This window comes from Hesperophylax consimilis, chromosome 26, assembly GCF_061612785.1.
Source record: "Hesperophylax consimilis isolate HC1 chromosome 26, BYU_Hcon_1.0, whole genome shotgun sequence".
Lineage (NCBI taxonomy): Eukaryota > Metazoa > Arthropoda > Insecta > Trichoptera > Limnephilidae > Hesperophylax > Hesperophylax consimilis.
The window spans coordinates 4,477,609-4,502,762 of NC_142861.1; the positions used below are offsets into that span (position 1 = coordinate 4,477,609).

General features: G+C 35.2%; 1 protein-coding gene and 1 non-coding gene across 2 annotated transcripts in view; one reads left to right on the forward strand and one right to left on the reverse strand.

Annotated features, from left to right (window-relative positions):
* LOC149411013 (uncharacterized) overlaps positions 1-21,638 on the forward strand; it is a 43,484-nt gene extending 21,846 nt beyond the window's left edge. Inside the window, exons 2-8 of the mRNA XM_089647616.1 lie at positions 12,813-12,914; positions 13,076-13,420; positions 16,835-17,086; positions 17,936-18,040; positions 19,055-19,165; positions 19,308-19,391; positions 20,425-21,638. Of these exons, the coding sequence (XP_089503742.1) occupies positions 12,813-12,914; positions 13,076-13,420; positions 16,835-17,086; positions 17,936-18,040; positions 19,055-19,165; positions 19,308-19,391; positions 20,425-20,658 (1,233 nt within the window). The 3' untranslated portion in view covers positions 20,659-21,638. The remainder of the gene's footprint in view (positions 1-12,812; positions 12,915-13,075; positions 13,421-16,834; positions 17,087-17,935; positions 18,041-19,054; positions 19,166-19,307; positions 19,392-20,424) is intronic.
* TRNAT-CGU (transfer RNA threonine (anticodon CGU)) lies at positions 13,883-13,954 on the reverse strand. The gene has a single exon. It is a non-coding gene; the product is annotated as a tRNA-Thr (tRNA).
* Positions 21,639-25,154: the final 3,516 nt, after the last annotated feature.

The window sequence follows — 25,154 nt, forward strand, 5'->3', positions numbered from 1 at the left end:
CGTTAACCCGCCTGGATAACCTAAAAGAAACACTGGTTGAGAAACACTGATCTACGATCAGCAGATGTTGAATTTGTCTACATTATAGTAAAAAAAAATCTGTCTCTCAAACATAACACCTTTATCGCATCTTCTGTATTTCGGGTATATTCAAAGAACAGTTTCAACAATAAATTTGAAAGTTTATTAAAATAAAATCAATTAATACCTATAGCTGCCGTTGTATGCGGAATTTTAGAAGACAGTAAATAATAAACAGTTATTGCTGTGACATTCGCGCACAACGGTATATGCTATATACTATACATATTCTCATATCCATATAATAATAATAATAGGCGACTGTCAATCGAAAATTTTGATATAGAAAAATCTCAAAAAAATACGGTCGCATCTAGGATTTGAACCTAGGACCCTCGCCTTGCCGGTTCTCTGCTCTACTCCACTGGGCTAATTCGACCCCACATTCTTCAATGATCAAATATTACAATTTTAGTTTTACTCAAGTTTTATTCCAAAAATAAAAAAAATATATATTTATCCTTCAATTATCCATTTTTCCATCCATCCATCCATCATTCCATTTCTTGCAGAAAAGTCAATAGATGTCGCACACTAAAATAAAAATTGAAATATTTATCCAAGACACTAATCTAAATTGCATGTAGTTTAGGAAGAAACTTGCGATCATACATCAGGATAGCAGCCAATAAAAAATGCATTAAGAATATGAACATGCGACCGTATTTTTTTCTGCTTTTTTTATCTCTAAATTTTCGTTTGAGAGTGGCTAATATTGTCTTCAATGATTTGTCTGCAATATTTAAAAAGGAAAAAATCTGCCAAAAATATGAGAAAAATTTGTTGCAAGATGATATTGTTAATTCTGAATTTTAAATATGACGTTTAATAATTAGATCCCAATGGTCGAGTGGTTAAGACGCTATCCCGGTAAGACAAGGTTTCCTGGGTAATAATGTGTTTATTCTGGAATGTGGGAAGGTTTGTGCTATCCTACATATCCCATAAAGCATATTATAAACAATAATATTACAGTAATGTACAATAATAACATCCCAATGGAGCTTTTGTAATAATGTACATAAGTATGTTATGCATAAACCCTAAAATAAACATAATTTTCATTAAGGCGAAGCTTAATGGTAAATCACTATTTTGATTAATCTTTATAACGAATTGGTATACTTTATAAATACCAAAAAATATGCTTCAGATAAATTGAAGGTTTTCCTATCGTTTCGCTTGAGTAGAATACAAATAGAAAAATCAATTACTCAATAAAAAATATAAATGTAAACTACTAAATTATTTTTTAAAAATAGAAATGTATGAAAGCATAAAGGTAACAACTTTTTAAAAGTACAGTATTATAGCCAAGATTATCTGTGACAGTTTCACTTGATTAACTTTTTTGCTCTCTTATAAAATTATTTACAAAATAAATAAAAACCAGTTTTGTGCTTGAAATCTAACGTTTATACTCCGTTTGTCAAGCGATTTTAATGCCTATTACCTACAATATAAAATATAAGGTATACCAAGAATATACAAATTTTTGGCTTGTAGCTTCTTCTTAAAATTTCGTTATGTAGGTTGAGGGTCTGCCCTGTGATCCCAATTGGAGAAGTCCGCTCCGGGCGCCGACTTGCCAAGGCGCTGATAATACCTAAAATCACCATTGAGGTTTTTAATGGGTTTTTACCATCGTCAGGCTCCGTTTGACTCAGGGCCGGCACTGTGTGAGTTCGAACCCACAGGGAAAGTTCTTACTAGAAGATAATAGTATAATGATTCACGTATGTTCGTTATTAATGACTCTAATCAAATTCTCATCTGACGATCAGCGTGGGATCATCCAGTATATCCAGTATATGCAGCTTTTATTACTATGATCTGGGGAGACCTTTGGCCATTACAGACTCACTGGTGCTGTTGACCCGGTGGTTCACAAGAAGTGGCCAACCATAAACAATAAAAACAAGGGACCACAAATCATTATAACTATTATTATGAAAGTGTCACCAACATCGTTCATCCAAACACGGAGAAAAATGAGTATTGCTAATTTATTAAGGCGAAGTTTAATGCCAAATCACTATTTTGATTAATCCTTATAACGAATTGGTGTACATTATGAATACCAAAAAATATGCTTTAGATAAATTGAAAGTTTTCCTATCGATTCGCTTGAGTAGAATAAAAAAAATTAAAAATAAATTACTTAATAAGAAATACAAATGTAAACTACAAAAAAAATTTTTTTTCGATAACGAACGTAATACTTTTCAATAGTATGAATGTATGAACGCATAAAGGAAACAATTTAAAAAAATACAAACACTATAGTTAAGATTATCTGTGACAGTTTCACTTGATTAACTTTTTTTTTGCCATTGCCATTGTCATTGCAATTGCCATTGCCATTGCCATTGCCAAGCCATTGCCAAGCCATTGCCATTGCCATAGCCATTGCCATTGCCAAGCCATTGACATTGCCAAGCCATTGCCAAGCCATTGCCATTGCCATTGCCAAGCCATTGACATTGCCAAGCCATTGACATTGCCAAGCCATTGCCAAGCCATTGCCATTGCCATTGCCAAGCCATTGCCATTGCCATTGCCATTGCCATTGCCATTGCCATTGCCATTGCTATTGCCATTGCCATTGCCATTGCCATTGCCATTGCCATTGCCATTGCCATTGCCATTGCCATTGCCATTGCCATTGCCATTGCCATTGCCATTGCCATTGCCATTGCCATTGCCATTGCCATTGCCATTGCCATTGCCATTGCCATTGCCATTGCCATTGCCATTGCCATTGCCATTGCCAAGCCATTGACATTGCCAAGCCATTGCCAAGCCATTGCCATTGCCATTGCCAAGCCATTGACATTGCCAAGCCATTGACATTGCCAAGCCATTGCCAAGCCATTGCCATTGCCATTGCCAAGCCATTGCCATTGCCATTGCCATTGCCATTGCCATTGCCATTGCCATTGCTATTGCCATTGCCATTGCCATTGCCATTGCCATTGCCATTGCCATTGCCATTGCCATTGCCATTGCCATTGCCATTGCCATTGCCATTGCCATTGCCATTGCCATTGCCATTGCCATTGCCATTGCCATTACCATTGCCATTGCCATTGCCATTGCCATTGCCATTGCCATTGCCATTGCCATTGCCATTGCCATTGCCATTGCCATTGCCATTGCCATTGCCATTGCCATTGCCATTGCCATTGCCATTGCCATTGCCATTGCCATTGCCATTGCCATTGCCATTGCCATTGCCATTGCCATTGCCATTGCCATTGCCATTGCCATTGCAATTGCCATGCTCATTTTCCCCGTGTACTACAGCAAATTGTACTCGCGCACAGCGGCGACCCGCCTTCGTTTCTACTGACACAACAAAAAATATTGTGCACATATACATACTTTCAAAATATCTGCATTCTTATTAATAACCTTCAGAAATACCGAACCAAAGAAATGCGTACGGTCATAAAATAATGTTTTAGTATGGATAGTATAGGGAGCATCTCCTATCCTTATCCTATATTCCTTTTCCTATCTCCTTTGACAATGTATTAATTTCAAGCAATATTTACAATATTTATGTTTATTTTACCATCATTATTCATCCAAAAATACATACAACCAAATATTTTAACTTCTAAGGGGTAATTTATTTATTTGTAAGAAAGAATTAATATGTAAACATAGAGATATACAAATAGAGTCCACGTTCTTTGTGAAATCCGCGTAATTAGATAAGATTCTTGATATTATGGAATTATGCGTTTTACTGCGCACATATACGGGAATTGAGGAATTTTCATAGATGATGTTTATGAGGCTTACGTTATTACCAAATATCGTTTTATAAAACACAGTTTTTATCAATAACGCATTGGGTCAACGTTGGCGCTAAACCTCTAACAGCGTTCACAACGAGTTCACGCGCCGACGTGATCACTGTTGGCGGGTTGGCACCAAGATTCTTTGACGTGTGAACGAAGATCGACAATAATCGGGTTGGCCGGCCAAGTAGTGCCGTGGGTTTAGGCCAAGGCTGCCCAACCTTTTTAACAGTTGGGCGAAATTGACGATTTTGAATCACTGGCGGGCCACTGAATACCTGACGGTTCCTATTTCCATGGGGGGGGGGGGTTGTTAGAGAATTTCTATAAAACATAATTCCCCAAAAAAAAAAATCAAAATGAGTGCTCCCCACAAAATATTTGAAATCCATGGGGGGGGGGGTTGTTACGGAACTTCGCTGAGAAAAAATTCCGCGCACCCAAAAACATCATATGTGATTCCCCACAACTTTTCGAATTCCATGGGGGGGGGAGGGTGGCTACAAGATTCCATTTCATTCATCCATAAGATTCAAAATTGACGCAAAAAATATTATATGAAAAACCGGTGTATTTTTATTTTATTTTATTTTATTTCATTTAAACGCCCATAGGGCTTTTACATATAATAATGTACATCTTTATTTTTTTAGTTATACATTTTATATAAAAAAAATACATATAGATTACATATAAAAATGTCAGATTTAGCAAAATATAGGTTACATAAAATATAAGAGTTTAAAAAATTAGGTATGATAGAGTGCAAATAAGTGCGACAAAAAATATAAAATTTGCCAAAATCCTCCAAATCAACGATAATGTTAATAAGAAGGTATAAAATTAGTTGATAACAATAGTTTACAAAGTATGTAAAAATAGTTCGCACATACTCCGTTTAAAGTTGGCCAAGTTCAAATTATTGTCAAATACATTTATATTATTTAAGTATTTGTTACCAAGACTGTGTAAACGTTGTATTGGAGAGTGAAAACTATAGTTGGAATGAGATGTATGTATGTAAAATGTTGATATTTGCCTAGTTGTTCGTGTAGGTATGTGTAGATTTATTAAATGCAGGAGTTCACAACAATCGAATTTAGAGTTCAATAATTTTAATAAAAAGGTTAGGTCGTTTATTTTTCTTCTGTTTTCTAATGTCGGAATATTTAAATGATTCAATAATGACTGGTAATTTATGTGTTCTAAAGGGATGTTAAGTTTAAAATTGACGAAGCGTAGAAATTTTCTTTGAATTCTTTCAACATTATGAATATGTACATTGTAGAAGGGTGACCAAACTATGGAGTTATGTTCTATCAGGCTTCTAACAAGGGATATGTACAATAGTTTTATGATTTGTAAAGATTTAAAGTTTTTAATTGTTCTTAATATAAAACCTAATGTTTTCATACCCTTATTCACAGTTTGTTGAATGTGGGCCGTAAAGTCTAGTTTCTCATCCATTATTATGCCAAGATCTCGCATTTCCTTTACTCTTTCTAAATTTGTTTTATTTATTGAATAGCCAAAAAATTGTGATGTTTTTTTTCTGGAAAAGGTCAAAATTTTGCATTTTTCTACATTTAAATATAAATTGTTTTGTGAACACCACTTATTTAGCATGTCTATATTAGATTGAAGAACTTGACAGTCGTTTAATGAGGTTATTTCTTTATATAATTTAACATCGTCGGCGAATAGCAGTACATTGACATTTTCAAAGCAGTTGACTATGTCATTTATAAAAACAATAAATAAAATTGGGCCAAGATGACTACCTTGCGGTACGCCACTAGTGGCCAAAAATGGTTTAGATAAAAAAGATTTTATTTTAACAAGTAAAGTTCTACCAGATATGTAGCTACTTAACCAGCTTAACATATTTGCTCTGATTCCTATAGCATGAAGTTTTTGGATCAGTACTTTGTGAGACACTTTATCAAAGGCTTTCGAAAAATCAGTATATATACAGTCAACTTGTTTATTTTTAGAAAAAGACTCCAATATATAGTTTTGAAACAGTAGTAAATTTGTTGTAGTTGATCTACCTCTAATGAAGCCATGTTGTTTGTCATTTATTAATTTTGTTAGTGTAGGATATATTTCTTCCAAAACTAAAGATTCAAAGATTTTAGGTAATACAGATTGTATGCATATTGGTCGATAGTTTGAAATGTCAGTCTCGTCACCTTTTTTAAATATTGGAATAATATAGCTGGATTTCCAGTAGACGGGAAAATATCCAGAGGATAGTAGGTGGTTAAATAAAATGGTTAGTGGTTTAGACAATACGGAGGAGCACTGTTTTAGGAAAATTGGCGGGATGGTGTCCGGGCCTGCAGACTTGTTTATGTCTAAGGAATTTAATTTTTTTTTGCAAGATTCTTCGGTGATGTAGCAGTCTATTAAATGTGTGGTTTTTTTTAATGTGTATGAAGGAATATTTTCTTCTAGTGTTTCATCATCATAAACATTTTTAAAGAAGTCAGAAAAAAGATTTACAATGTCTTGCGTATTGTTGGCGTATTTGTCGTCCATGTGCATTTCTGGAGGATAGTCTGTGCTGTCGTTGTTTATTTTTTTAATAAATTTCCAGAGATTGTTCGAGTTTAAGGCTATGTTCTCGATAGAATTTATATATGTTTTATAACAGATTTTAGAGAGATCTTTGCATTTTTTCCTACTTTCACTGAAATTTGTATAGTCGATTTTCTTCAGAGTTTTTTTGAATTTTTTATGAAGTATTTTTTTTTGTTGTAGTGAGGCTATTAGTTCTGATGAGAAGTAAGTTGGATATGTATGTTTTTTAGGGGTAAATAGTGGTACATATGATTTGATAGTGGTGGAGAATATTGAATATAGATTTTCTAAGGAATCGTCAGTATTAACATCAGACAAAAAAGACCAGTCAACATGCGAAAGATGAGAATTTATAGATTCAAAATCTGCTTTTTTGTAGTTGAGAGTTTTTTCAACGGGTTTCGGCTCGACGCCACATATATTTAACTTAATATAAAGAGGGGGGTGATGGTTATCAACAGGTAACAGAGGATCATTACATTTCTCAATGAACAATTTAGGATAATTTGATATTGCTAGATCTAGTAAGCGATCATTTATGTTGTATACAAAGTTATGTTGTAAAAGATTTAAAAAATGTGTCATATCTAAAATCTCACTGGCACGATCATTTTGACTTTCATTAACAATGAAACCACTATCACTTGTTTTCCATTTTAGGTTAGGGAGGTTGTAATCCCCGAGAATAATAATTTTAGAGTTAGGATATTTGTAGAGTAGATTTTCAACGTCTTCGCTGTGGCTTCGATAGTTTCCGGCATCAGATAGTGGCGGTGTGTATAAAGTTGCAATTATTATCTTTTCTACAGTGGCATCAATTTGTACAAATAGTTGTTCGAGTGTATTATTTTTTGTTTTGAGTTTTCTTGACATCAATTTCTTCTTTATTGCAATTAGTACTCCGCCTCCCCTTGTTTTGGAACTGGATTTAGAGTTTCTATCGCAGCGAAAAATTTTGTAGTTGTTGAGTCCGAGTTCTGTTGATTTTATTTCCGAGTCGAGCCAAGTTTCTGTCAGCACATATACGTCGTAATGGTGTAGCGATATTGTAGAACGTAGTTCATTTAATTTGGTGCGTAGTCCCCGCGCGTTCTGGTAGTATATCTTGAGTTTGCATCGTTTTTTGGCGGTGTTTGCACTATTTTAGGGTTTCCGTTTACATATTTTATAGTAATATCATTTTCGCCATTTGTCTTTCGTTTTTCCAGTTCTTCTCTTAGATTTTTTAGATGTTTTTGTTGAAAAATTGTAGCATCGGGGTATATCCTTGTGTTGTTTTTTAAAAGATGACGTTTACTTAGTAATGTTCTGGATGTTGTGGAGTTATTGAATTCTATTTTAAGGGACCTTGGTTTTTCAACACTTGGTTTTCCAATGCGGTAAACACGTAGCATATCACGGTTTGCGGTATCATCGAGAGCAGAGATTAAAACCGTTACCTTGTTTTTGTCATCTATTAATTTGTTGGCCGCAGTCGTTTCAGTGCTTTCGGGTATATTACAAAGAATGATGTTTTTAGCTCTTTCGCTACGCTCATTAATTTCAGAAATTACCTCGCAAATGTCGAGGTTGTTTTGTGGGGCTGGGATATTTATTCCGATTTCCTTATAAGCCCGTAATTCACCCTCTAGACTAGCAGTTTTATTAGACACCGTTTGCGCCAATCTACCAATAGCTATTAAGAAATGACTTGTAATTGGGGTTAGTTTTGTTATTTGGTCTTTCGTGAACTTATTTGCTGGATCCGTTAAACAGGTATTAAATGCAGCCACAGCATTTTCTACATTTGTTATAAATGATTCGACATCCATTATGGTAAAAATTGGATTGCAAGTAGAAAAAAGGTTATTATTTTTATTTAATTATTTAACTGCAATGGTTTCACTCCCCTGAAAAGTTGGTTTACTCCGAGTACCTATGTAATATGTCTATGAGTACTTATGTAGTTACAATACACTGCGAGACAGTAAGTTTGACAAGGCAGGTAGCAATAATAATCTTCCAGATATTTGCACTGAGTCACTTTTAATTATTATTTTGTTTTCACTTTTGACACTTTAAAATCACTCTTTTTAAAGATGTAAGACCAGTTACACTTTTGGGCAATTGAAGCCACGTTTTAATATACTTTTCGCTGCTTTTGAGTATATAAATTCACTGGTTTTCTATTAATTTGTATAGAGCGAATATTTGATGTGCTCACCGTGTGTTGTTGTTGTGATTACTAATTTTTGTTTAAAAAGTAAGTTCAACAGGTTGGATTTTTTCGCCTTCGTTGGCAACACTGGTGACCGCGCGCAAGCTGCATTGTTTGTTTTACCGCGGGCCCGCGACACTTTTTCAAATTGGCGGGTTTTTTGAAAATGGTTCACGTGGGCCACTTATAATTCGTTCGCGGGCCACATTGTGGCCCGCGGGCCTGGGGTTGGGCAGCCTTGGTTTAGGCCAACAGCATTGGCCCAATACATAGGCCCGATGTGGACTAGGGGTATATGACATATTATTATGAATGTGAACCATGGGAGATGGACCTATGACCTAAATTTAATAATTATGCTGACAAATCAAAGATAAATACTGGCCATGTTGGCTACCAATGTTGGGAAAGCTGGCTACATGAGTCAGCGAGATGATGAGCGACATTGATAATGAATTGGTATTTATTGCTAATATGTATACGATGACAGTAAATCTAACACGTGATTGTAGCAGCAAACCCATTAGGGAGATGACTGCAGCAATTTCCATTTGAATTCGCACCTAATATAGATTCTTATTAGTATTGTTAAGATTGGGAGCATATTGAAATGTATGTATCGATACCATACCATGGATACGTATACTCAATGATAAAATACGGAATAGTTTTTTGGGGAAACTCAGTAATGTAAAGTGGTAAATCCATGGTAAGTACTCACTTACCATGGATTCCAAAGCACCATAAACACTCCCACACGTGCTACATTAGACTCCATTTCATGCATCGACCACATCATGGTCAAATCCAACTGCCCAGTAATATCTATTGTATATGAATCTACACTTACCGACCACTACACCACTATTCTTTCCATACAAACATGCAACAGAAAAGACAAACATAAAAACACAACAAATAAGAAAAAAATCATTCAAATCAATTATGATTGTGTTCGTCAATCTCTGATGAGTAAATCATGGTCAGAATTACTTAACATTATAAATCCAGAAGACGCCTGGACGTGCTTTATCAATTACTTACAGACTACCATTAACGAACATACAAACATAATTATAAAACATATACCAAATAATATTTTACCAATTAAGCCATGGATTAACCACACTATTATTAAATCTATCCGTAAACGTAACAAACTCCACAAAAACGTTATTAACAATCCTTATGATATACAACTTCGAAACTTTTATAAAAGATATAGAAACATTTGTACCCAAATAATAAGAAAGGCTAAAGAGATATATTACAAACAGAAAATAGAAAACTGTAATAATGATCCTAAAAAACTTTGGAAAACACTTAAAGAAGCCACCCACTCTCAACCTAATCCTACGAATGACTTAAAACAACTAAAAGTAAATGATAAAATATTTAGTTTTTCTAGTAATCCCGATATTATTGTTAATCATGCAAATAAATACTTCTCAAAAATAGGTGAACAACTCGCAAAAAATATCGATGTAAACCATACCAACTCCAGTTCACTAAGCTGTAATACAAATTTGCCCAACAACTTGCATTTTAGTCTAAAACAAATTTCAAATGAAGATACTAGATTGATCATAAACTCATTAAAAAACTCGTCTTCAACTGGCTTGGACGATATATCAAATATTGCCTTAAAAAAACTTGTATCAGAAATAACCACTCCCTTAACAAATCTTATTAACCTAAGCATCCTAAAAGGCCGATTCCCCGACAATCTAAAACACGGAATCATAATCCCAATACATAAAGGAGGCTCTAGAGCGGACATAACGAACTATCGTCCAATTACATTACTAAATTCACTATCTAAAGTCTTTGAAAAAACTATTAATAATCAACTAATTGAATACCTTGAACAAAATAACATACTATCACTCAACCAGTTTGGATTCAGGAAAAATAAAGGCACCTCCGAAGCCCTGGCAACAGTTACCGATTTTCTAAATGAAAACTTAGACAAGGGATCAAAATGCATATCAATATTCTTAGACCTGTGCAAAGCATTCGATACTATCTCTCACTCTAAACTTTTACAAAAACTATCTAATATTGGTATAAATGGTGATGAACTTACTATTATTAGCGATTACCTGTCAAACCGAAAGCAAAGTGTGAAAATCAACAACTGCAATAGCAATCAATTACCAATTAGCTACGGCGTGCCTCAAGGAAGTGTTTTAGGTCCTACCCTGTTCTTAATATACATAAATGAATTATGTAATCTTCAAATAGATGCCAAAATTGTAAGTTTCGCTGATGATACGATTCTCCTCTTCAAATCAAGCAATTGGAATGATGTATACATAAAAGCTAACAGGGGCATAACTGTGGTTAAAAGATGGTTAAACAATAATACACTAACAATGAATGTGACCAAAACTAAATACATTGAATTTAGTATTAATCCTTCCTTAAGAAACCCAGAAAATCAAATTAAAATTTGTGCTTGCAACCTGACAAATCCGATAATATGTGATTGCCCTTATTTAGAACAGGTAACTAAAATTAAATACTTAGGTATTATTTTTGATAGCAATTTAAAGTGGAAAGAACATATAACCTCTACAGCAAACAAACTTAGAAAATTCATTTATTTTTTTAGACAAACTCGCAACTTTCTCAACCTAAGCCAGCTCAAAACAATCTACTATGCACTTTGTCAATCTTTAATAGAGTATGGTATCATAGCATGGGGAGGAGCAAACGCTGCCGCCATTAATCCAATATCTAAAGCTCAGAAACTTATAATAAAGATTATCCTCAAACTACCAATCACAAGCAGTTCGGATGAAATCTTTAGGAAAATCTGTTTTATGGACATTAGGCAACTTTATGCCAAAAACATACTAACATACCTCTTCAAACACAAAACTACTTTTGACAATATCCAAACTGCTCGTGATACTAGGACAAAAGGACATAATTTCTTACAAATCCCTTTCGCTAAAACAACTTTTGGCCAGAGAAACTTTAGATATTTTGCAACAAGGCTATATAATGCTCTCCCACTAGCCATTAGACTGAACGATTTTTTTCTGAAATATAAAACAGACATCAAATCTTGGATCATCAGCCAAGACAGATCCATGATAAATTTTTTTATAAAAATCCCTACATAAGTATGTACTCCAACTAGATGCTGATTAACAAATGTATCATTTATTATTATTTTCTATCTTTTTCACAATGTCATTTAATGTAGTGAAATATTTAATGTATCAAAAAATATGTAAACATTTTTAATGTATCAAATACGTCTGTCTCGACACAGGTTTATCCTAGTGAGACAGACATCGAAAAAAAAACCTGTAAAAGAAACTTTATATTGATAATAAAAAAAAAAAAAAAAAACGCCAAAGATGTTTTTATCATCCAAAAGAAGTGCCTACGAAAAATTACAAACTCTGATCACCGGGATTCATGTAGACCAATTTTAAAAAATCTCAAACTTCTGACAGTGACGGACATAATATATATAATGGAGTTATGCCTGTTAGTTCGATCATCTCCAGAAAAGTTCCCACAAAAAAACTCAACACATAAACACGCTACAAGGTTCACAGAAAACTTATTAATCCCAAAAGCAAACAAAACTATATTTCAAAAAGGACCACACTACATGGCCATAAGTATATAACAACCTTCCACGTAGCATCAAACAAATAACCGACATACTCAAATTTAAATCATCATTAAAAACATTTCTTTTAAACAATTGTCACTACACCTTAAATGAATACCTTACATGAATTAAATACCTATGTTTTTATTTTATTTTTTACATACATTTGTTAACATGTAATTGTTGGGTTATGTAATATAATGTGTATTTGTTTGGTTAGCTGGAAAAAATAGAATGTAACCTATAAGCACCCTTTGTACTCTGTATTTTTATCGTACCTCTCCTCAGACAGCCGCGGCCCAAAACCAATGGCGCCTTGACTAGCTTCAATTTTGGCGCCTTTACAAGTGGAATAACACGATGCTGCCGCTGAGAGCTCTGTTGTTACAGCTTATTTTTGAGAAAGAGTGTGTAGTATGTAGCTACAACCTCCAAGGAAACTTTAAAAAATTTGAATACCGTCCGAATAAGAGTCCAGTTGTTAACAATACATTTTCTTCTTCAACAGATGCGGTTGACAAGCGCTGCGTTACTCCTCGGGCTGGTGGTCGCTGTGACTGCCTTTGGAAGCAGTGATGACAGGTTCCTCAAGAAATATGCCATGATGAAGGTATGCAAATCTTTAAAACTAGTCTTCTTTAACTAGAAGTTAAATCTATCGTTCCAATATTGTGAAGTTATCAAATTGATCGTGCTAGACCCCAGAAAATGACAACATTCCATCTGATCAGCTGTTTACTAATCATTGAACCTTTTGCTTTTTTATTCTAGATTTACGAGAGCTGTTTCGGCGCAGAGGTTGTAAAAGAAATAAGGCAAGAAATGAAGGCGGCCTGTGCTAGATGTGCGGCCTCTTCCGAACCCAAGCCAACCACCAATAACAACAACCAGGTGTTTACGGGTCGACTACCGCCATCTCTGATCCAGGCGCTAAGCAATAGTGCCGGCTATCTGCCGCTAGGCGACCCCAGCCAAGACCCGAACCAGAGTGGGGATAATTCTCTCGGACAGGTGGCGGGATCGCAGCAAGAAAATAATATGGAGCAAATTCAAACTCCAACATTGGATACGCAAAAGTTGCAGCAAGCGATTTTTTCGGCCGTTAGGATACCACAGGTATGCAAAAAAACAAAATTAAAAAATGTAATTTTAAAAAATCACTGACTCAACAGATCTGAACCAGTCCAAAAACGTGAAAAAGCCAACTAAAGGTGCATTATGATGCATGCATTTTGTGAAAAATTTTCTCATCAGAAAGTAATAAAGTTAAAAAAATATTACAAAATAAATCTTGCCAATTTTATTGTCTTCGAAAAATGCTCATTTTAAAGCACCAGTGTTAAGATATCGTTTTTTAATATAATTAATTATGGCCTGAATTAAAAATAATTCCGGCTCCAGAAACATTGCTAGACAAATAAGAGCTTCAAAATTTAATTATTCTCAAAATTGCTTACAGTTTTATTTAAATTTGTTTTTATTATTGCTTTATTTTTCAAATTTATTTTTTTATATGTAAAATCTATGTTTTTTACAATTTCAAATATGAACGAAAGCCGGGATAAAAAAGAATACCTGTGCCTCCTGTGAGGATTGAACTCACGACCCCTGGTTTACGAGACCAGTGCTCTACCACTGAGCTAAAGAGGCTCGAGTTAGTTGTGTCAATTTTACACATCAGTATCTATATTATCCTTATTGAGCAACAGGAATTTTATAAGTATACTCGAAAAATAAATAATTCCGTTTTATATGACTTTATAACTAATCCGATTCGCGTAAGTATAATTTTATGCTGTATGACCATCTATGTGTATAGGTATTGCTAAAGTATACCTTATCAGTAAAATACATTAGAGTGGGCGGTATAATAAAATATAACGTAATTGGTAAAATAATAATGAAATAATATCCATTGTTTCTTGTTTCCTCAGATAATAATAAGCGTTTTAATTTGGGAATCTTGGCTCTCTGTTTGTTTGTTTCCAGTGGTTCTCAAATATTTATTACTTCTTATGCTGAAAGCATAAACTCGCGGACTTATTGACAAATTTGGAAAGAATTGTAAAATGTAATTTTTAAATATCACTTATTCTGAATTATAAATGGTAAATATTTCAAACCGCCACGGCTCACAATGAATTTGTTTAATTTTACTAACCGGTTTCGAAGATTTCAGAAATCTTTTTTGGAAATCAATTTTTATAATAATACATTTATATGTACTTTAAAAAGTATCTACCTACTACAGAAAAAAACAGTATGGCGTTTTGTCTCCCTTTTAAATCTTTTCTTACTATGGAAATTACGTTACTTGCTAAAAATATAGATGAAAAAAATCTATACAATGCCCGTGCTCACCGTTCAAGAGTTTTCTGTATTAGTTAGGAATATTTTTCATAAGTTCTTACTTAATTCACTACTGCCCAGATAACTTTTTTTATTGAATCTAGGTATTATTATGGTATTTTTGTAAGATTTTTGAAAGTTATTTTTTTTACTGAAATAATGGGTGCTACCATACAGTATCGCTCGGTGGATTTGGGTGCAATTGGTGCAAAAATTTATTAACAAGTAACAAGCGCAATAATCTCATATCTTAAAACAATATATTTTCAAGTTTTTTACAATATTATAATCGCCGATAAAGACATAATAGACATATTAAGTCAGCAAATTGTCTTCTTTCATCCAGGGTCGTAAAGTTAAAGCATTGGAGTCGTTCCTCATAAGACTGTAGTACGGCACTTAGTCCACGTTTAAATGATAACAATCTTAGAAATTTTTGCACTTACACTATAACCTATAATGATTTAGTGAGATACTACTTGGAATAACAAGGAATACACAGGAAATGGTACCAAATCGCGTAAGATAAATTTGAGCGAGTTCTCTACGAAATTCCAGATTTGATACTTCATTGGGATTTTTCCGTATAAAAACCACGAATCGTGAGCAATATTCACTATCCATACATTAATTACCCTGTATCATTTCTTACTACGGATGCTAATTCGATAATTTGAGACACCTTTGTCCGTTAGATCAGTTCCACCCATATTTTCACTATCTCTGCATACCTTCCGAAATATGGAATATATCGCATTGCACTAGTCCTGCATACCTTCTGAAATATGGAATATATCGTATTGACGCTACACCTGAAATAGCGTTTATCCTTTAGAGAAACCAGTCAGACGATTCCGGTAGAAAGCATTCCACGACTTGTAAAGCAATCGTGAAAACAGAGTTTTCAACCCAACTTGTTAGAAGACTCGTTCGACTTTATCAGCAGAATCCTTGCTATATCGATGTTTTCATTCATAATGTCATCTATCTGTGTTTTCAGATAGTGGAAATAAAAATGTTATCTTAAAAAACAAATATTTTTGCTAACTTTACCTCCAACCGATACCATATGGTATCCCGCCACTTTGATACCTTATTTTGTTAACGTCATAATTTAAATATTTTATTTATTATGAATAGTCGTAGTCATTATTCAAATAATCGTAACCATTAGAGTTAATCGATAATTCTAAAAATTTTAGGTCCACGTTTTCGGGCACACAAAATTTATAAGAGAAATTGACTCGTAGGTGTCTTCACACACCTCTGATACACTAAAGAGACCAAATCCCAAGATACCTCCCGTCAAATGTTTCAAGATGGTGACGACAAATATAACATCACTATCTCGGATACCATACGGTACGATACGATACCATACGGTATCAGAGATAGTGATGTTATCCATACGGTATCCGAGATACAGTACCGCTGGCGTTAATTGGTTAAAATTAGACTTTCACAATTATTAATTAATTTTGTAATCGCATTAGATCCACAATCTTACAGAGATTTATTTTGACTTCATAGATATTATGATCTGTCACTTTTACTGCACTGTTTCAGTGAAAAATAACCTCAAGTGCGATTAAATCATCAAAAAAATATAAATATTGTTACTATTAAAAATCTCCCTTTTCCCTTATTTTCTTTTATTTTGACATAATTTTATTACATAAAAACACAAGATTTTTGTCTCTTTTTATGGTGAGGATAGGATATTATGATTTTTTTAGTTTATAATACACTGCGAACACGTAGGTAATAATGATTGTATTAAAAATACGTATAAGTATTAAATTAAATTAAAAAAATCTTGCACTTCTGAAAACTTCTTATAGCTAGGGCCGGCCCTGTGCAGGCGCAATTGAATCCTTGGCGACTTGCCAAGTCGCCAAGGAATCAACTAGCCAAGGCGCTGATAATACCTAACACAGCCCCCTTGAGGTTTTTACTAGCGCCAGACGCCGTTTGGCACAGGGCTGGCCCTGCTTATAGTTTACTGTTGAATCCTATTGCACAACCTATTGGGGACCCCATCAATCCACCAACGAACGCTAGCGAATTAGTAATAAATCACGCCCTTTCTGCGCATGGCAAGTGACGTGCGTCTACGCACAGTCTTTCGCTTGCGGTCTAGCTAAAGTAACGAATGAAAATTAAGTTAGTTTTTGTTTCCAGCCAATTCAAAACTACCCCGTGTCCAATTACGCCTACCGCCCTCAATTCGGAGGCGTGCCCTACACACAGCAGTCACCGTTCCAGCAGCAGTCACCGTTCCAGTCGCAGGCGCAGTTCCAGTCGCAGTCACCGTTCCAGCCGCAGATGTTTCAACAGGCGCAGTCCTACCTGCAGCCCTGGGGACAACCCTATCAGGGCGGGTATCAAGGAGGATTCGTGCAGCCTTACCCGTTCTTTGGAAACAGGGCATCGGTGAGTTAATTAAATTTTGGATACATTCTCAAACGTGCTAACAGTTCCAGTGTCCAACCTTTCCTGTTCTTTGGTAAAAAGGCTTTTTGACTTTTTGAATTATTGGCATACAGAGCTACGGGCCAAAAAGGCCCCTTTCTCTTTCATCACGATTTTAAAATAATGGTTTTATTAAAGATTTGTTTATTTGGTTGTTTGTGAAAAATTATTTGCATAGGGACATGGCTGCAATATGGGGAGGTTAAACTTTACGAAGGATTTGTTTAGGTTTTTTATATGTGGTACGTATGTTTTCGTCGTATCGGGCAAGGCCATTTATGGACGCGTTTTAATGGGTGGGAATACAGGCATAAAATGTTTTCAAATGACTCTGTATAACACTCATTCTCCTGTCTGACAGCGTTATTTGATGCATTTGATTCATCAAACTGATAAATAATTCATGTATTCAATTAGAATTTTGATCTTAAAATTTACGTACCTATGAAATTTGTGTTGAACTCTGTCTAAACTGTTAGGGTGAACTTTATACAAAGGGGACTAAATAGATTAATTATATTCCAATTGACTTCTATCTTATGAAATATAGAGGGTTCTCATACAATCTAAGGAATCATAATCTAATCTATTTATACCATAGGTACGAGTATATGTGTAAATAAGTCGTGCAATATAGCATTATCTGCATGGTTGCTTGTGATTTGTGAAAACGAGAAACTAAGTTCCCGTACGGTGCTTCAAATTGTCATCGACCGAAATTTGGTTGATGAATGAAAACAATTATGTATTTTCCCTTTTCAGGATGATAAAACTAAGTCATATTAACTATTGTTGTAATTTTGATTTCAGCGCGAGATGGACTTCAGGACGAAGCTGGAACTATTGACATCCAGGACCAGTGGACAAGTCAGGAATGTTACCTGCGTTATGCAAGAACTTGGATACTTGGACCAGGTAACATTTTGAAATCCCCCCTCAACACTAACTTCGATAGAACTATCCGTAGACATTCAAAATGATAGACCAGCCCATCAGGGAAAGGGGAACAAACCAAGTTGAGGGAGTGACCGTCTACCTTGCAATAAATTAATGAATCTGACAGTACACAGTGCAATGTAATATAACTATTATTTAGTCCTCGAAAATAAAATCTGCTTACGAATCACTAGTCCTATTTACAATAGCGCGCAAATTTCTGGCTGCGTGAGAAGCTCCCAAATCGGGTGAGCGAAAATTCGGGCTTATTTCCATAATCGAATAATTCGTTAAACTATTTAGTTAGATACTTTCACAAAAGTGTTATAATTTACTCACTCCACCGTCTCTATCGTCTCGCTATGAAACCCGATTTGTAGATTGTTCGGTTAAAAACGAACATTCAGACCTTGCGCGGACAAGTTCCGCAATTACCTGCGCTGCAAACCGTTGCCTTACTTTAGCGAACTTTACTTTTCGGCGCAGGATCTGGTTATTTCAATGTGCGCTCTTCGGTGGTCAACTGCGTCAACGGCGGTCGATTCAAAGCACTCTCGAACTCTCCTGGTGCCAAAAATATGGTCACGTGGTTTGTTTCCAGCTCGTCGAAATGATACGTTAATGATTTTATGTGAGGGCTTGTCTATGGAATCATCATAATCACGGCGCTACATCCCAGGGTAGGATTTGTCCTCCGCCACAAACATTCTTCATCGCCATTCGCCTCCAGTACTCCGTCCTTCCCATCCTGCTACAATCCTCTTCTACACAGTCTATCCAGCTATTCCTCGGTCTGAACCCAGTCATAATTTTGTAGCCGTCCCATCATCTGGAATTCTTTCTACATGCCCAGCGCACCACAATTTTCGTGGCCTACAGAATCTTACGATGGTATCATGTTCTATAAGATCCTACAAAAACACATTGCTTATAATAGAGTTAACAATCCCATATGAAAACAAGTACTGATTGGTTGTATTTATGAATTTTCAGAATTTGGAGCCCAATTACGAAAAGATCGCCGAAAGAATTGCCAACCTTCCAGTATCCGATGAGCTGAAGAGTGACATCCAAGATGGCCTCCAATTCTGCCAAGAATTTTCGGTAAGCCATTCACTGCGATATTTTTATTGTATTTACAGATTAAATCTTAAAAATCATTGCTTATACATAATATAACATCTTGCAGGTAGTGGATATCGCGTAGTTTTATAAAATACTCATTGTTTTTTATGTTTCCTTGCAGCAATGCGTGCCAGAGTCAAAGAAAAATTCTTCACCCCTTTCCAGAGAACTTCTGAAGCCTATGTTCTTCTTCAGGTGTTATAAGGTAGGGATATAATATATTTATCCCATTTAACTCGAGTGTCAGTGCAGTAAAAAATGATTACTTTGAAAGACCCTAGAAAGTTGCAACTGTTTAAATACATTACCCACTTTTAACTAAAGCCGAGGAAAAAATCTATCGTTTTGATCCAGTCGCCTCTCTCAGTAACTCTAAGCAGAATTATTGCCTGAACAGACTACGCAATAATTACAATAGCGTATTATCCAAGGTGGATATTTTCAGTTACGACTTACCAAATACAAGAGATCCATAAAAGAATATTTCTCTGATGGTTTGTGAATAATGTTATGTCTTTTATGTTTCTATTATGATTTGATTTATATCTACAACCTCTCTCCATGGCTATTAATGTATTTATAAATGTTTAGTTTTCTAAATTTTTCGTTTTACATAATCTTTTGTTTCGTATAAAATTTTAATTTCATATTCCTTTCTTACAAATTTAAATTATTTATTCCTTATTATGCTGTATCAGTAGAGGTAGGAAGTCACAAGGAGGAAATCCATAATTGTTTTTATTTTGGCTGTATAATACTTATGTACAAACTGAAATAAATGTAAACTGTCGATTTCCCGAAAATTAATAAATAGTATTGCGTAGGAAAAATATAAAATAGTACTTGTAGATTACATTCATAAGTTCTGGTAACTAGAGGTCCCAAAAAAGTTTATAATAAATTTTCCAACCCTCCCTCATTTTTCCCTTGCTGAACCCCCCCCCCCAACTTAGAGTGGAACCCCTCATCATGTGAATGCTATAGCTATGCCCTTGGTCATTTAAGCTTCTTTCATGCCCTTTAATCACCTACTTCCTTGTATTATTTAAGATTATTTAAGACTGATGATCATGACTCCTATTCCAATTTCCCTGGTGGACAAGACTCCTGCACTCTCCGCAGCCCTGCACTGCGTGGAAAGCCATGGACATTGATGTGTTATTTTATACTCTAATGCATCGGCGATCTTACAATTATTTTCAACAATATAATATAAAAAACTGTGTATTTGTTCTCAGCACAAGAAGTTGGAAGCGTGCATCATGAAGGATGTCCGCGATAAGTTCGGAGGGGAAGAAGAACTGGACACAGAGACTGACTTCCGCACCCTGTCCAGAGCAGGAAGGGGGATGAAGTTGGATGGAGATGATTCCGATAAAAATACCAAGGAAATGGACAATGAGGAACTGGCGGCGTCCATGTATGACTTCCTTTATGGTAGCCACGATGCGGGAACTGACGCATTCGTATAAACACTTCAGTCTATTAGTATTTAATCTAGTTTCATAATAATAAGAGTCAGAAAACAAATCACGTCACAATTTTACAGTAAAATTTACCAGTATATCTAAAGATGAATCTTTTTAGGCATCATATAACATCATTACATGTTCACATTTCGATTTTCTATTATTCAAATGTTTAGATTCGAATGAACATGTAGTTCAAACTAATTTAAATGGACCATTTGGGCATTTTATATCAAACAGACGCCATGACAGTCTCAAAAAGTATCGCCAATGTTCGTCATTGTTGTTGCAGCGGTTGTCGTTGGCTAGACGCCGGGAGTTTTTTTACTCCCAATGTGAAAAGGGCCTCACGAAACGAGTTTCATAAACTTTTAGTGATCATTCGTTTATATTTTTACTAAATCAAATGATTCGAATTCATAAATGTTTCGATCAGAAAACTTTAAACGCATATGAATTTCTATCATTATTTCGGAACATAACAATTCTGAATTTTTCTGAAGGAATATGAAGAGAAGAAATTCGTAAAAAAAGATTTGATGCCAAATATTGGCGATTTAAAATAATCAATGGATTTGTTTTAAGTAACAAATATTCATACATATTTTAAATATTTTCTAACTGTTCACACACAACATTGACATCAAAACTTATCACAAAATAATAAAATTAAGTAAAAAATACAAAATGTTGCGAAGATAAATTAATATTCAATAATTTTCATGCATTTAAATTTAACTATTGAGATTGGAAGTTAGTTTTATCAACTTTGTATGTTAGGAACTAGTTCGATTTAAGAATGTAATGGAATTAAAATAATATAATTAAGAATTGGAGGTGTACAACGGTTTATTTAATTGCTTGTTCCAGAGGCATTGGCTAATAAACGATATTGTATTTTTTGCCTCTGGAATGACATTGAAATGAATATGTTATGAATGTAAGTTAGAAAAATGGTTTCGCTATGAAATGAAAATATTTATTGTACCTATGTTTATCCAAATAAAAGTAATTTAAAATACTAATTCAGCATTTGTTTTGCAACTAATTTTTCAACCAAAAATTGTTTTAAGTTGAAAAAAAACTACAATACAAGTACGTAGGTACCTTAATACCCTAGGTATATTTAATGTTTTTTATTATTATTTATTTAGTGCATTCACCTATCAAGCGGGGTCTTTAATATTTTTTTTAAAGTACAGTTACATCGAAGTAAATTTTTTTTTAAATAAAGTTAATGAGAGAAAACGATACAGACAAACGAAAACTTACAGAAGATTCTAGAAGAATGACTAACAAACATTACAGAAATGGCATATTAAATGATAAAAATAGGAAACTGTGTACAGGGACTTATTTCGCTGCAGATTTTGAGATTATGTTTCGGCCAAGCCAATCTCAAAATTGGTTCGAGTCTGCTCGTGCGCAGGATCGAATTGCATACGCTGCCGCCGCTTACCAAAACAATATGAATATTACGAAAAAAAGTAATACATTAATTATTAATGGACTAATAACGTTTCTTTAAAACAAAATCGATGTCTTAGACCAGAGATGGGCAAACTTTTTAAGGAAAGGGCCAGACAAAATAAAAAATTATCTAGGCGGGCCGGAAAAAAAAATTAGTAAAATATTTTTTTATAAGTGATATAAGTACTTTATTTTTAAATTTTTACATCATGCATAATATTGAGTACACTATATGCTAAAATGGTAAAAAAGTAACAAAAATTGATTATTCTTTAGAAGAGTATGAAGGCGTATGTGACAGATGAAACTGTGGCTGAGCTTCTAAAAGTTTATCATAATCTGGTAAAAACTGGGATGAGCTGATTCGCAGCAGTGAAGCTAAATGGTGGTCAGTCCATCGGTTTCTAACACTGTTTTTGCGAAGCTTCATAGTAGAAAACACCTGTTCACAGATGTAGGAAGATGCAAACATCGCAATTATCTTCTGAGCGTGAGATTTCAGGTTTGGGAAACTTGATTTTGACAGGCCTTGTAGAACTCAATTTTGGAAACGTTGAGAAACAGTTGCTTCAATTCAGTGTTACATTGCAACTCAATCAATTCGAGTATTTCCAAGTCCACTCATCTTTAAAAATATGACATTCTGAATCAACTTTACGTTTTTTACTTGCCATTGTAACGATCAAAAATGTCAAAAACACTACCAAAAAAGCACAACCATAGAAACACAAGCCAGGCATACAGCCGCAGAGGTGACTTGACACTGACTACCCACGCGACGTTGCGTCGTGACTGTCCGAACTACACTGATGAACATTTAACGATTGAACACTGACCTTGACAACAGAGGAAACGAAAATGGTAACGCCCGATTCGTCCCGAACTTAGCCGAGCAACACACGCATTGCACTTCACATCGCCATGCATTCGCCATGCTACCGATCTGCAAAGCGCGAGGTTGTGTGCAAACTAATATTAGATGCAATAATACCGTACTTTAAACACAATGAGAAGGAAATCGTTAAGTATTCTATTCTATCTACGTAGAAAATACATTTTTTTCAATTGGTAAATTGTGGTAGGGTTATTCAAAACAATGTCGCGGGCCGGATTGACTAGCCTGGCGGGCCGGACTTGGCCCGCGGGCCGTACTTTGCCCATCACTGTCTTAGACGAACTGACCGCTGTCCAAATATGCTCCAATCATTTCTCAGAAGACGAAGTGGAGGCTGCGAAAGACATTCAGTGAAGCAGTTTAGCCCAGGATTATGAGGAAAGGCGAAGGTAAGAAGTGTTAGAATTTATGTGATATTATTAAAAAACTGAAAGAAACAGAGAATGAAGCTGTACCAACCTTTGTGGCCCAGAATCTACACAAACTACCGCTTGTAAAATAGGAAAAAATGTAAATTTTGATGACGTAGGTGTCACATGTCTCCTAAAAGATTTCCTGGCATTAAAGGGTGAAGTAACCACAATTCAGTCACAAATGACAAACGAAGGGATCTGGAAGTGTTGCGTTCTGAAATGGCTCTCCTTAGGAATGAACTGAAAATAAACAATGATAGCCATGTTCCAAATCAAGACGTAAACACATCGCCGTCCTTGAAAATATTGAAGGTCACCATAATGGTAGCGGGAGATAAGAACCGCTCAAGTTCACGGTCGCCAATGCACACTGCAATAACAGTCGGACAATACACACTGCAATAATGTGATAGCCCCGCCCGCTCCCCCCTTCGCATTAGCCGCCTCACCCGTCATGCATTCCCCTCAATCATGGACTAAACTAGCAGCGTCTAGCTCTCTCACACAACAGCAACAAGTCAAACTAGACACCAAAGGTACGTCACCCATGTATGGATGAATCAGCTAAAGGTGCACGGATACAATCTAGCAAAAATACAACTAATTTTAATACAGAAAGTTATAAAACCATTACAAGAAAACTACGAAAATCGAGAAATATTATGGAAACTGGAACAACGATGGAGAACTCCCTCAAAATAGCTGAATTAAAAACAATGCTTTATGTGTCGAGGTTCGACAATAGCGTAACCGAGGGCAATATTCGAAATTTTATCAATAGTAAAATAAAAGGAAGTAACATCCAAATAGAAAAAATAATGCAACGAAATCCCACGCAATTTGGATCTTTCAAGTTGAATATGCCGAATAAGGATTTCAAAACCTACAGGAACGAAGAATTTTGGTCGACTGGTACTGTTTTCCGTAAATTTAGTGAAAAAAAAATGTTATGGAAAAGAACGAAAATTAAGACAGTTTCGAAAAACTGCAAAAGTTTTAAAAGAAACGTCAACCTCATTATAGATATGTGCATACTTTTGCAAGAAACTTGGTAATTACAAAACGAAACATTGAATCTATCCAAAATTCATCCGAGCTTTCAGGGATGGGGTACCTTTGCTGTAGATTTATCAAACGGACCGCTACGAGGCCGACCCTAGTCGAGAGAGGAGTCGCAGTATTTTGGAGGAACAAGCTGCAGGCAAGTAATAACGTATAGAGATGACCGCATCGCTGGTATTTAGATAACCACTAACGGAGGGACGATAAGCATACTGACTGTCTACATGCCGGTTTGTCATGAGAACAAACTTACCGTCTTCACCAACTTCCTTTCCAAAATACATACGATCATTCAAGATAACGAACACTCTGAAAACATTGTTATATTGTTATTGTTACATCGTATCGATATTGAAATACTACCGAATGAGACATTTATTCGTACGTATATCATCGATGCACACAATACCACTTACTGGCTTGTTCAGGCATAACGCTAATAAATTATAATTATTATATTACCTACATCCTATTGTTCCCACCTTGCCATCGGGAGAGAGGGATTTCGTCTGACCGGCGCCAGTACAATTTCTAACACCTACCAATACGCGTCTCGGGTCATACCTTTCATGGGCATTTCTCTCGTGGTCGATATCGAGTGACGGAACAAGATAACAAGATAAATACTTGTTAGGTGTGAGTTTGGTGCTACCACGGAG